Here is a 14,180-nt window from a genome sequence, read left to right on the forward strand (position 1 = left end):
GGGTTTAAGGAGTGAATGCAAGCTGACAGTGCTATGGGAGCGTTTTGCCCAAGCTCCCATATCTGTAAAATGGTAGACTTAGAAGTGGACCCAAATCTCGATTGTGGTGATGATTTAATGGGTGTATACATAATGTAAAAATTTATCAAATTACACACTTTAAGTATGTGCAGTTTATTGTTGTTAAGTAAAGAACAAAATGACCTTTTGTGTCAGGTTTGGACCTTTCTGAAAACAATAAATCAAAATGCCAGGAACAAACTTTGACAGAACTACAGAGTTTTCCAAGTGTTCTAACTGCAGGGACTTACCCAGAAAAACAACTTGCCACTGAAAGATGTTTCTGACTCACCTTACCAGGCACAACCAACCCCACCAGAAAAGTATACCCTTGAAACCAATGGCAGAAAGACCTTCACTTTGTAAAATCCTCCCTTCCTATAAAGACATACAAAAGACCTGATCATTGAATTTCTCTAGTGGAAATCTCCTAACTGCCTTTTGGTTTGGATTGTGCTAACAAACCTCTAAAACTGAGGCACTTGGCATAATAAAATGGCTGACATGAGATCTGAATCTGAATTCCATTTTCTTACAAGCTGTTGCTCCTGCATTCCTGAAAATGTAACCTTGACTTCTTCCCATTCACGTGCATATGACCTTGGACGTCTGGCTGGGTGGGACCAGAAGACCCTGGCCCTCTGTCAATCATCTTCTTAAAGCGGCCTAGCTCTTGCCCCCAGCCACTCTTAAGTAAATAAGATGCGGTCAGTAAAGAGGTTTAGCAACTCTTAGTAAATAAGGGTGGGGGTCAGAAATGTGATTGTAGGAGAATAAATTTACTCAAGATGTTCCAGGAAGGAGGTAGTTGCTGATGACTACCCACCTTGTGACCATGTGACCATCACGCACTCCCCTTCCCCATCCTTACTATAAAAGCACACCTCTTCCTCCATGCTCGGGGGCACTTGGTAGATTCCTCTCTGCCCTGTGTGTTCCCAATCCATGAATTGTATTATCCTCAATAAATCTCTTTGCTTTTACTTTAACAGAGTGAGCGGTCTTACTATTAGACAGGATGCTTCCTGGTCAAGAACAGTTTATCTCTCAATATACCCTGTTAATCATGATTGACTCATTAATCAATTTTTTTCTTTTGACATTGTATACTTTTAATAAAGCTGTTACACGTATATATACAAAAAGTGAACACAAGCTCCACCGTAAATTTCAGCTCCTTGCTCTGGTTCCTTGTTTACAATTTGAGGAGGTGGGACCAGATTATCTGTACACTTTGGGATCATGTGACACATCTCAACACTGGACCGACAAAGCCTATTATTGAGTCGATGGACTGCGCAGTCTTTTCTGTCCCTAATTAGACGAAAGTGGAAGGCAGTATCCACTTTAAACTAAAAAAAAAGTATGCCTCAACAACAACGAAAAAAAAAAGCTTTAAAAAAAGTATGCTTCGACTCATTCGTACTAATTGGAAATTATTAGGTTCAGTCCCCTTGAGTGACGCGACGTCGCAGGGTCACCAGGGTCAGGATTCCCACACTGTCATGAACGCGTTGCTGACGCTACGGGAGCGGGCGGACGCCGCCCCGCCCCATCGCTGCAGGTCACGCCCCCACTTGGCCACGGGCACGCCCCCAGGATGAGGGCGCAGCGTACACGTGCAACCCCCGAGGGCGGAGTCGGCCGCGCCGGCCTGGAGAGCCCGCCCCGTTCGGGGCTTCTCGCCGCCGGAAGCGGAAATAGCACGGGGCGTTGCTGGAGTAGTCGTAACTGCCACCGCGATGCCGAAGGGGCCTAAGCAGCAGCCGCCGGAGCCCGAGTGGATCGGGGACGGAGAGAGCACGAGTCCCACAGGTGAGGCTGGTAGGCAGGGAGGGAACGAGAGAGGAAAGAAGAAGAGAAACAGTGCGTGGGTCTTAGGAGAGGGTCACGGGGCACGAGACTGACCGGGCCGTAAAGAGTCTACTGCGCATGCGTACGGGGTGACCGGGAAGTGTTTACCTTGGCAGGAGTGGGTTGGGGTGGGGGGCGAAAAGAATAGATGCTGGCGTGCCCTTCACGGGCTTCAGTGGAACTGAGCAAGAGACAAGGAAGAGCATATGGTACCGAGGGAAAAATGGGGAGAAGTGAGAAAGTCTTCAGTTTTCTCCTGGTTTGGACGTCTTTCCCACGTGCCACAGGACTGTATCAGCCCTGCTTTGTTTTTCTCCTCCCCCCGTACACACTCACCTCGAGAGCCCATGATCCCAACTATACTTCAAGAGAAGATGACTCGTCATGAACCTCTTTCGTAAGAAACACCAACCATCTGACTCAGCTGAAGCAAATGTGTAGATGTTGGGTGTGGGAACGGGGTTAAAGTTTACTAAAAAGCAGCAAATATTTTTAAATAAGCACGCTATATATACTTGTGCTTTGGGGGGAAGGAGGAGAAAAAAATATGAAGACATCTTTCCAGGCTTGAAGTCACTTCAAAGGAGAGATGAAAATGGACACAACTACAGTAGGTACACAATGATTAATTTTACAAGCATTTATTGGATGCCTACTGTATGCCAAGTACTGTGCGAAGGAACTGATGCAGAGAAAAAAGATAAGCTTTGCCCTCTAGTCTAGAGCTGGTCACATGGTGTGATAAATGTGCTTGCAGATGCTATGGGACTATAGAAGAAAGGAAGAGAGAGGGAGCCTCAGACAGGTAGGGTAGAAGTGTCAGCAAAACCTCCCAGGAATATGTGATAGCTGAGTTTATTCTTGAAGGACTTGTCGTATAAGACACAGCCAGTCCCCATCAGATAAGTATCAGAAAGATGGGGAAGGAGGCTGAGGAGAGGAAAAGAGACCAAGAAGGAGAGTAGCCAGTAAAACTGGAGGGAAACCAGTAATAAGCAGAATCCCAGAAGTTAAATAGCGACAGGAGAGGAGAGTGAAAAGATGGGGAGGGAAGTAGCATGGAATGTTGCAGAGAAGTCAAAATACGAACTAGAAAATGCCTTTTGGATTGAGCAACTAAGGGTTCAGTGGCAACCTGGGCAAAAGTAACATTCGTTAGACAGTGATACCCCAAATCAGATTGCAGTATGTTCAGAAAAGGAATGGGAGATGAGGAAGTGGAGCTAGCATGAACTGTTCTTTTGAAACTATAAATACAAAGATAGAAAACAGTAATTAGAAGGGGTATAAGATTAAGGACTAGGAGCCATGGTAGTACAGTGGTTAAGTGTTCAACCAAAAGGTTAGTGGTTTGAACCCATCAACTGCTCCGTGGGAGAAAGATGTGGCAGTCTGCTTCTGTAAAGATTCACAGCCTTGGAAACCTTATGGGACAATTCTGCTGTGTCCTATAGGGTTACTGTGAGTTGGAATCAACTTGATGGCAATGGATTTTTTTTGTTTTGTTTTGTTTTAAGATTAAGGAGTCCCTGGGTGGTGCAAACAGGTTAGTGGTTCGAGTCCACCCAGAGGCACCTAGGAAGAAAGACCTGGACATCTGAAAAATCAGCCATTAAAAACCGCATGGAGCATAGTTCTACTTTGACACACATGGGGTCTCCATGAGTCAGAGTCGACTTGATGGCATTGGTTTTGGTTAGCCCTTGGGGAGAAATTAGTGTCTGGGACGAGTCACTCAGTCTTGTCAGTGTGAGCTGGTCATGTCATTCCTTTTTACATATTTCAGTGGGCCCTCCCTCTTGACGTCTTTAGGATTAAACTCCTTGGAATAGCATATAAAGCCTTTCATTATCTGTCTCTTGTACGTCATTCAGCTTCACCACACTTGCCGTCGAATACCGAGATTAGATTTTGAAATGTGTTCTGGATGGAGGACACAGATTAAGCAAAGATAGGCATAAGCATGGCTAGGAGCAGAGAGAAACCAGTTTATCCAGAATGTAGGTGTAGGTAGAGAAACTGAGAGGTATAGTAGAAAAGATAGGACAGAGCTAGTTTAGTCTCTGAAGCCCTAAATTATAGGGATTGTCCTTCATTATCTCTACTGTTTGGCATGGTAGATGTTCAGTAAAACTTTCCTGAATAAATGATTACTATGGAATACATAGAATTCTGGTCTGAGAAGATTGTACTTCATGTGGTAGATAATAGGAAGCCATAGACTTTTTTTTTGAAAGAAGTTTAAAGGTTACAGGAATGCTTTTGGATGCAATTGGGTAGCAGTGAATGAGATGGTTTGGAGGGGAAGATGATCATGGGTAGGCCTGGACATGAAGAGAAACCATGAAGCTGCAGGCTGCCTCCCTGTGTGATTTGGATGGGGGAGAGGGAGATTAGACATAGTCCCTTACCTTAAGGGTAATAGGGATGGAAGGAAGAAAGTAGCTGCAGTTTGTTTGGTCAGTAAACTTATTGACTTCCTGTTTCGCTCCCTGGGAACACAACAAGCTGAACAGTCTCTCAGGTTGTTCTCTCGAATGAAAGACTGACACACAGATAGTCAAACATAACACAATTTGATACGTGGTATAATGTGTGAACAGAGCAGGTGGGGCAAAGTCTCAGATGTTCATTTACTTACCAGACAGCTCTGTTTACGTGGTCTGCAGTTATCACAAACAGCATATCCCAAACTGAATTCATAACATCATTTTCCTACAGCTCCCTTCATGGCAGTGGAGGGCAGGGGTAGTGATTAGGGGAGGGAACCTTCTCCTCTTCCAGTATTTCCTGTCTTAGTAAATGGTACCACTAGACCACCTAATTTTGCCAGCTAAAAACAGGAGTCATCTTTGAGTTCCCTCTCCTATTTACCTTCCTACCTCTATCCCTACTCTGTGACCCTGTGAATTCTACTTCTTTCCCTTCCTGCTGCCACCATCCTAGACAAAGCTACCATTGTCTGTCTCCTGGACTACTGTGCTGGATTTCCCTCTACACTTGTTGCCTCCCATCCTTGTTCCACTATGATGCCAGAATGAGTGTTGAAGTGCAGAAGTGATTATGTCACATGAGGTCCCCATTCCTTAACCTTAGAAGGCCACCTTGCCCCATTCTCCTTCTCAGTCTCTAAGCTTTAGCCATACAGAACCTTTTTCTGTTCTCAGTGTGTATACATTCTCACAACTGGGCTGTGCGCATGCTTTTCCCTCTCCCTGCAGCACTGGAACCCATTGTATGCCTGGCTAGCTCCTCATATTCCTCCTGCTTCAGGGACTAGCTTAAATGTCATTTCCAGAGAAGACTGGCACCTGAGATGAAGTCAATCCCCAACCCCCAAGCCCTCTGACAATAGACTTTACTTTCCTTTTAGGAATTTCAGCACACTTATAATTACCAGTTTAAAAATCTGTTTTTCAAGTCTACCAGTTCCAGAGAAAACCAGTCATCTCGTTCACTGCTGTATGCCCAGTACTAGCTCAGTGCCACATACAGTAGCTATTTAGTGAGTAAATATTTATTGAATGAATGAACAGAGGTAGGAATGGTTATTTCTGCAGGAGTTGTGGGACACTGTAAGTGTCTAGGGGGTGACCATTGAGCTGGAAAAACAGTAAAATAGGGTGGAGGCCACTGTGCGCTTTGTAGGGGAGATCAAGCTGCTCTGGCATTTGTAGACAAGCATTCTTCACAATGTCTATTTAACTTTCTAGACAAAGTGGTGAAGAAAGGGAAGAAGGACAAGAAGACCAAAAGGACGGTAAGGAAATGAGGGTTGAGTATAAAAAACAATTACGGTGCTTGCAAGCAAAACAGATGGCCCTGGAAGGAGGTGGGAGGTACGAGGGAGGAGAAAAAAAATCTTGTCGAAAGAGGAGGCAAGGGGAGGGTTGAGTGGAGGGTCATTGGGCCTGTGTGTGGCAGAAAAGGGCTCCGTCGATCGCTCCTTATGTCTTAACTCCCTTTATAGTTCTTTGAGGAGCTGGCAGTAGAAGATAAACAGGCTGAGGAAGAAGAGAAAGCACTCAAGGAGAAGGAGCAGCAGCAACAACAGCAGCAGGTACAGATGTCATGGGACCCACCAATCCTAGTGGCATCTTGGGCCCACCATCCCCATCCCAGCCCACGTTTGTTCACTCAGCTGATGTCAAACTCTGTGCAGCTGTAAAAATAGCATGCAGAGGTGTCTGACTTCCTCTAAATTCACGAGGAGAGAGAATCAGCATCAGCCCATGGCTGATTTCTATGAAGTGGAGGTCAGACATACCTCCTCTCTCCAACATTTTTACCAATTCTGACACCACCCTTCCCTCCCACGGCACTCTTTACTTTTCTGCTGGATTCGATAATTCATTACAATAACCATATAGAACTCACAGACCATACTCACAATTACAGTGTTTATTAGGAAAGTAACAGATTATAATTGAGGTTGAGGAACCCCTTAGGACACAGTTCTTCGGTCAGGACAGCTTCTTGGCCGTGCCCACAGGCCTACCCTCAACCTCTTGGCCTTCGGGCCCCTTGGGCTGGCCTGGCCTCTGCCCTGATCAGGCAAGTGTTACAAAGCTCTTTACCAGTAAGTGCCCAGAGGCACCCCACTCTGCCAGCCAGCCTCCTGCCTGAAGGCGCTCAGCTTTCTTGTTCTGCGGGCCAGGAAGCCCACTGGCACCATCTCCTGCTGGTCTCCTGGTTCTGCTGCTGCTGTTTCTCTACTAGTGCTTCTTGCCATCTTGTGCTGTCTTCAGTGTTACAGCTCTCTCTATCTCCTGGGTGTAGGAGATTCTCAGTTCAGTGATCATGGGTCCAAAGGATGTGCTTCACTCCTAGCTCTTCTTTCTTGGTGGTAGCGAGGTCCTCTCTTTCTGCTTCTGGAATGGTTCATTTTAAGCCTAGTAGGATGGTAAAACTGACCAATCGCCTCGTTAGGGTTCCATATATCTTATTTACATGGTCCCACCCCCACAAGGGTGCCATGCCTCTTATTTGCATTATTAGTGGGCTATCCAGTCTCGTGGGTGGGCCACAAACACCTCGTTTGCATAGTCCTACCCAGCCATTTGGTGGGAGTTACAAGACCATGGTAAGAAAGTTCTTATAAAAGCAATCCATCACACTACTGGAGCAGAGATAGAGTAAAGGCCTGGGCTTCATTCTGTCACTCTGTCTTTGTTTCAGCAGCAAAAAAAGAAGCGAGACACACGAAAAGGCAGACGAAAAAAGGATGTGGACGATGATGGAGAGGAGAAAGAACTCATGGAGCGTCTTAAGAAGCTCTCGGTGCCAGTCAGTGATGAGGAGGATGAGGGTAAGTGACCTGAGGAAAAGGGGTACCTGGAATCCCTGAGTTATGAAGAGTGAAGTACCTCAGGTCTTTGAGTTGGATTAGGTGGAGGAGCCAGACATTATAATTCTCTTTCCTATCTCATTTTCTCCCCTTGTCTTTTCAGTACCTACCCTGGTACCCCGAGGAGGGAAGAAGACCAAGGTAATCCACTTGTGTGGTAAACAGAGGCCCTGGGGGTGCAACCTGGACTCTGCCACTGATAACAACTGCCCTGTCATTCTCTAGGGTGGTAATGCGTTTGCAGCCCTGATTCAGGATCAGAGTGAGGAAGAGGAGGAGGAGGAAGAAAAACATTCTCCTAAGCCTGCCAAGCCAGAGAAGAATCGGATTAATAAGGTGACAGCAGTGGCTCTGCCGATCAGTTTCACCCCAGTTAGCGCCTTCTGGCCTTGGTGTGGTAATTCCCTGGTTTGTTTTCCTCTTAAACTAGCTCTTCTAGGTCTATCTTGCTTTTATTGTGTAAATCTTTTTTTTTTTTTTAAATGCTCTTTTAATCACTCAGGAATCTACAGCGATTCTGTTGCCTTTAAACTAAAAATCTAAAAGACTTCACGTCTTTGCTCTTCCACCAGGACCCCTCTGCAGTCCCCTTTGGGCCTCTCCTGTGTATACGTCTCAGATCAGCCTGACCACGTCTTGGCATCCAGTTTGACTGTGTCTGTGTTGAACCTTTTGTTGTTTATGATCCTCTTTTTCTCTTCCGTAGAACACTTTCTCCCAAGCCCGTGTCCATTACCTCTTCTCAAAAGTTGTCCTCTCAAGGAAGCCTTCCAGCATTAGCACCACCCCACCCATGTTGCTCACTTGCTTGACTTACAGTCCCTTGGCTTTGCTTATATTCTGTAGTTATCTCTTCGCTATCCATTTGGTCTCAAGGTGGAGGCTAGGATTTTTCTGGGTCTTGTTTTCTTTTTCTCACTGGCAGAGCTCAGAGTTAACTTGAACATAGTACACTCACTTCCTAGAAATGCTTATTAAGCAGCAAGGTGAGTTTTCTGTGTGTTTCTCCTCCAGGCTGTATCTGAGGAACAACAGCCTGGACTCAAGAGCAAAAAGGGAAGGGAAGAAAAGTCAAAGGGGAAGGCCAAGGTGAGGGAGTGATTGGCAAGAGGATGCTCTGGGTCTCAGAGATTAGAGCATCTCATCACACCTACCGTCTTGTCCCTGTTAGGCACAAAATAAATTTGCTGCTCTGGACAATGGACAGGAGGATGAAAAAGTAGTAGTACTAAAAGAGAAGGAGCTGCCCAAACAAGGGAAGGAGAAGGGCAAGAAGGCAGAGCAGGTGAGCATTTTGGTCGTGGGTGGGAGGTGGGAAGAGAGACTGGGACTCTGTGGCCCTTAATGGGAGAGCCAGATCTGGGGATATGGTTACTATCTAGAACAGGTTGGCAAATTTCTTCTGAAAAGGGCCAGATAGTAAATATTTTTTGCTGTGGTAGGGCACATGTGATCTGTTACGTATGTATATGTTTTTTACAATCTTTGAAAAATGTAGGAACTCTGGTGGCACAGTGGTTAAGAGTTATGGCAAGCTACAGCTGCTGACCGAAAGGTCCGCAGTTCGAATCTACCAGATGCTTCTTGAAAACCCTATACGGCATTTCTCCTCTGTCCTGTAGGGTCAGGGTGAGTCGGAATTGACTCAGTGACAATGGGTTTGTTTTTTTTTGTTTAAATGTAAAAACCATTCTTAACTTACAGGTTGAACAAAAACAGGCTTCAAATCAGCTTTGGCCCATGGGCCGTAGTTTTCAACCCCTGATATAGACAGGAAAGGGCCTTGGAGTTAGCCTCAAGTGTTCTGCATTCTGCCTCTGCCACTCACTGGCTCTGTGACCTTGAATGTATCTTTCCACCTCAGTTACCTCATATCTATGATAGAAGGGAGTTGAGCTGCTCTCTAAGGTGCTGTATATAATTCTGTTACTTTCTAGTTCTGTCATTCTGCTGGACTTCTCAGAGGCTGTATACTAGGGCTGCCTGACCTTTTTTTCGCATTAACTTACAAGCCACAGCAATCCATTTGATTCATGAAGAAAAGAACTTGTTTCGTTTACTCTACTCTCGGTTATATTGTATTGGTATTTATAGTTAATTATACAATGTTATGTTTTACACATATACACTCACATCATTTATTTCTGCCATTCCTGGTGGCAGAAATTGATAAATGGCTACAAGAAAGCTGTCGGGGGAGGGAGGGGGAATGAGAATGAGAGAGGCTTCACCAAGATGCTGAGTGGAGAAGAGTATAGAAGGCAAGAGCTGACTGTGGGACTGGGGATAGATGGCATGAAACCTGAGTTCTGGAAGGGGTCCCTAGTTTTCTGCCACCCTTTGGTTGTCACAGGGGTCAGAGGAGGAAGGGGAAGAAGAGGAGGAAGAGGGAGAGCCCAAGGCAGATGATCTTTATGCTCATCTTAGCAAAAAGGAGAAGAAAAAGCTGAAGAAACAGGTAAGACCTTGGGTTCTTAGTGGTCAAAGGTAGGGAGGGTTGATTTTTTATTCAACTAGGGGACAAGTCAATTTGGGGACAGGAAGAAGAGCTTTGCTTTGGAGGCTACTTAAAGTAAAATAATGGAAGGAAGGCAAGAATTGTTCTGTGAACCTTATCTCAGTATCTGATGGCATTGGGCTGTATTGTGGTGATGGGAAACTGGCAGACACTGGTCTCAAACATACTTTTTCCTTCTCAGATGGAGTATGAGCGCCAAGTGGCTTCATTAAAAGCAGCCAATGCTGCCGAAAATGACTTCTCTGTGTCCCAGGCAGAGGTATCTTCCCGCCAAGCCATGTTAGAAAATGCATCGGACATCAAGGTGAGGTCTGAGGGGTTCCTCACAACCAGCCTTTTCCAAGTGGTCACAGCAGCCAAGGAAGTGGGGTGTGAAGGGTCTGTTCCACTGGGAAGAAAGCTCAGGGGCATCCTCCACACCTTGGGTTCTGTCATCTTCAGAGACAAGTTAGAAAAACCAGTGGAAGAAAAAGGGTCCACACTTAGGATGGCACAAGCTGGACTGACTTAGGATTTGGAAGACTCCTGTTAGAGGCAATGGACAGGGAAGAGGGCTGGCAGTGGTGGGGTGGGGTTGGGGGTTTTGCTTGAGGTATCAGCTTGTCAGAAGGCTTCCCTGGAGTGAGAACATTGCAGCTTCTGTCACAAATGAGAATGCTCACATACTCTTCCCTTTCCTTTGCCACCCTTCTTTTCCCATTGGCTCCAGCTGGAGAAGTTCAGCATCTCAGCCCATGGCAAGGAGTTATTCGTCAATGCAGACCTGTACATTGTAGCCGGCCGCCGCTATGGGCTGGTGGGACCCAATGGGTGAGGAGAGATGGGGGCTGGAGGTACAAATGGGAAGGTGGCTGGAGGGAAAAGAAGTGACTTCCCAAGGTAGCCTGGTCCTAGCAGCTCTTATTTCCCAGCAAGGGCAAGACCACGCTTCTTAAGCACATTGCCAACCGAACCCTGAGCATCCCTCCTAACATCGACGTGCTGCTGTGTGAGCAGGGTGAGCCAGTGGGTAGAAGGGGGCCTTGGTGGGGAGGCAAAGTGAGGGGACTTGGGGGTGGAGCAGCTGGGGGAGAAGAGCCAGCCAAGACTAGAAGAAATGGTGCTTATGGAGTTGGAAAGAATAAGGGGTGGGTACTGGGGACTGGGAAAGAGATGCTGCAGAAAGAGGGGAGAGTAAATGAGAGACGTGAGGATATTTTATTTGGAACAAGTGCAAAGGGCTGGGCGGGGTCAGGCAAACCAGAAATGGGGAGGCCTGACTGCTCTCCCCACCCCAGAGGTGGTAGCGGATGAGACGCCAGCAGTGCAGGCTGTGCTTCGAGCCGATACCAAGCGATTGAAGTTGCTGGAAGAGGAGCGGCGGCTTCAGGGGCAGCTGGAGCAGGGGGATGATGCAGCTGCTGAGAGGCTCGAGAAGGTAGAGGAGATGGCGCAGGGGACACGGACTATAACATCGGGATTCCTGGGGCCCTTGAACATGTGTCCTCTTCTGCCTCCTCCCAGGTGTATGAGGAGTTGCGGGCCACAGGGGCAGCAGCTGCAGAGGCCAAGGCACGGCGGATCCTGGCCGGTCTGGGCTTTGACCCTGAAATGCAGAACCGGCCCACACAGAAGTTCTCAGGGGGCTGGCGCATGCGTGTGTCCCTGGCCAGGTGAGTGCCCACCTCACCACCTCCCCTTCCAACTTAAAAAACCCAGGCCCTCTCTTTTTTTCTTGTTCTTTCAAGGCCAGTAGAGAGGTTCGAGGCCAACTTCATCCTCCTTCACTATTTGTGTTGTGAGAATTCAGGATCTTCTTCCATTTCTCTCCATACCTGGTGACCTCTTGTCATGGACATCTGCTGCCCACGAGTTTCTCTGAGGACAGCTTGGGAGGAGTGTGCATGGTCTCAGCCTCCACATGCTAGGGGCTGCTCGGGTTCAGTGAGCAAGGCTCTTTCTTCCCCTGACCCTTGCTGCCCCACCTTCTAGGGCACTGTTCATGGAGCCCACACTGCTGATGCTGGACGAGCCCACAAACCACCTGGACCTCAATGCTGTCATCTGGCTCAACAAGTGAGTTGCCCTTGATTATGGCCTTTGCATCACTGGTTCCCATTTTGTGATTCCTTCCCCTTCTCTCCCTGCCCTCAGTTCCTCTAGCTGTTGTCCTTATGTCCTTGACAGCTCTCATTCCATCCCCCCGTCACTCCCTGCCCCCATTGTCTGTCTGCCTCCCCTGACTTTGTAACATGATCGTTTTGACACTTCCACACTCTTCTCTAAAACCCAGCTACCTCCAAGGCTGGCGGAAGACGTTGCTGATCGTCTCCCATGACCAGGGCTTCCTGGATGATGTCTGCACAGATATCATACATCTCGATGCCCAGCGGCTCCATTACTACAGGGGCAATTACAGTAAGTAGGGTCACTAGTGGGTGGAGGAAAGAGATGGAGCCTCCAGCAGAGGCCAAGTAGGGAGGGCCTTTAGGGACATGATGATGAGCCGAATCTTTTCAGAATTCAGGACAGTGATGCTAACCCCATCGTCACCAGTCTCTGGTTGCCCCTCTGCTGGGGAGAGGGGCAACTTTTGATTCCCATCCCCCTTTTCTCTCCAGTGACCTTCAAGAAGATGTACCAGCAGAAGCAGAAGGAACTGCTAAAGCAGTATGAGAAGCAGGAGAAAAAGCTCAAGGAGCTGAAGGCGGGTGGCAAGTCCACCAAGCAGGCGGTGAGCACCTGAGGCTGGATTGCCTCCCTTCTCATGAGAATGGAGACAGGGCGACTCTGGGCCACAGCCTACATTTCAAGGACTGCTGGCAAGGGTGCAGTTTTCTTTTCTTCTTCTTTCTCCCCAGGAAAAGCAAACGAAGGAAGCCTTGACTCGAAAGCAGCAGAAGTGCCGACGGAAAAACCAGGATGAAGAGTCTCAGGAGGCCCCTGAGCTCCTGAAGCGCCCCAAGGAGTACACTGTGCGCTTCACATTCCCAAACCCCCCGCCCCTGAGCCCTCCTGTGCTGGGCCTGCACGGTGAGTGGATCCAGATGCCGAGGCATCAGTTGACACATGCACACTTCCAAGTCTCCACCAAGGGCAGGATGTTCAGGGGGACCTTTAGGGTAACTGAAAAAGAAGTAACTCGCTGCTTTTCCTGCCTCTCAGGTGTGACGTTTGGCTACGAGGGGCAGAAGCCACTCTTTAAGAACCTGGACTTCGGCATCGACATGGACTCAAGGAGTGGGTTGAGGGTGTTGGGTGGCTCGAGGATGTGGGGCAGGAGCTAGAGGGAAAGTTACAGAGGGTATCTTCGTCTGACTGCCCACCTTCCTTCTTGTAGTCTGCATCGTGGGCCCTAATGGTGTGGGGAAGAGCACCCTGCTTCTGCTGCTAACAGGCAAGCTGACACCGGTGAGTCCTGGAGCCACAAAGAGCAAAAAACAAACCTGTTCACCAGAGGCCCGGTGTACAGGAGAACAGTTATAGAGCCTTTGAGGGAGGAGAGGTAAGAGAAGTGAGGTGGAACTGAAGGGCATACCTGACACGTGTGTTCTGGTAATATAAGAAATAAGTCCATTGTACAACAATTAGAAATTACATAAAAGAAAAGTTTAGAGGCAACCAACATTAATGTTTTGGTGGATAGATTTCTCCTTTGCCAAAGATGCATGTAATTTTTTTAAACAAAAATGGGTTATCATATGAATTGTTCTGTGTCAGTTTATTCCAGATAATATACATCAAGCATTTTTCCATGTCAATAATTATATGTGTACACTTTCTCGCTGACTGTCTTGTTATCCAACGTTTTGCATTTACGACAGTACTAAAGAATTTGTCATGCTATTTTGTGTATTAACGTACATCTGGCAGTAACAAACACGGAGGTGCGAGGCGAGAGTAACGCTGGCTTTGATGGTTAGGGTTATGTGTCATCTTGGCTGGGCTGTGATTGTCAGTGGTTTGGCAGTTATGTAATGATATAATTTGTTGATTTATGCAATGATGTTGTCATCCTCAATTTTGTGATCTGATGTCATTCTTCATCTTTGCATAACACTGATTCTTCAAAACAACCTGGTCTTTGGAACCTAACCATGTCAGTGAGTAAGAAGAGGGTATACATCCATTTTATATGGATTTACCATAGTATATTTGATGTTAGTCATTTAGATTATTTCTTATTTTTTGCTAAAAGGACAATACTGTAGTGAATTTTCTTGTTGCGTATTTTTATGAATTATAACCAGTTTTTCTTTAAGGTACAGTCCCTAGAATTGATTTGAGGGCTTTTGCAATATTGCTATGTAGTGCTTTAGAAAGGCTGTAGCCATTTCTATTCTCTCTAGTCGAGTGCTGAGAGGGCCCCTTTCCTCTGCCCACAGAGAGTAGATCTAGAGAAAGGTGCTGTTAGATGCCCCC

At 47.0% G+C, this 14,180-nt stretch overlaps 1 protein-coding gene across 7 annotated transcripts in view; it reads left to right on the forward strand.

Annotated features, from left to right (window-relative positions):
- The first annotated feature begins 1,712 nt into the window (after positions 1-1,712).
- ABCF1 (ATP binding cassette subfamily F member 1) overlaps positions 1,713-14,180 on the forward strand; it is a 16,074-nt gene continuing 3,606 nt past the window's right edge. The window contains exons 1-21 of one of the 7 annotated variants that reach the window (XM_023725281.1): positions 1,800-1,875; positions 2,480-2,524; positions 5,628-5,674; positions 5,885-5,974; positions 7,093-7,222; positions 7,365-7,402; positions 7,487-7,597; positions 8,276-8,350; positions 8,433-8,546; positions 9,615-9,719; positions 9,961-10,083; positions 10,489-10,589; positions 10,691-10,776; positions 11,057-11,196; positions 11,283-11,431; positions 11,751-11,834; positions 12,052-12,176; positions 12,380-12,492; positions 12,620-12,791; positions 12,924-12,998; positions 13,099-13,169. In XM_023725281.1, coding sequence (XP_023581049.1) covers positions 1,803-1,875; positions 2,480-2,524; positions 5,628-5,674; positions 5,885-5,974; positions 7,093-7,222; positions 7,365-7,402; positions 7,487-7,597; positions 8,276-8,350; positions 8,433-8,546; positions 9,615-9,719; positions 9,961-10,083; positions 10,489-10,589; positions 10,691-10,776; positions 11,057-11,196; positions 11,283-11,431; positions 11,751-11,834; positions 12,052-12,176; positions 12,380-12,492; positions 12,620-12,791; positions 12,924-12,998; positions 13,099-13,169 — 2,067 coding nt within the window. In that variant the 5' untranslated portion in view covers positions 1,800-1,802. The other 6 variants (XM_023725283.1, XM_004390365.3, XM_023725282.1 and 3 more) reach the window with 6 other exon arrangements.

This window comes from Trichechus manatus, unplaced genomic scaffold (assembly GCF_000243295.1).
Source record: "Trichechus manatus latirostris isolate Lorelei unplaced genomic scaffold, TriManLat1.0 scaffold00295, whole genome shotgun sequence".
NCBI lineage: Eukaryota > Metazoa > Chordata > Mammalia > Sirenia > Trichechidae > Trichechus > Trichechus manatus.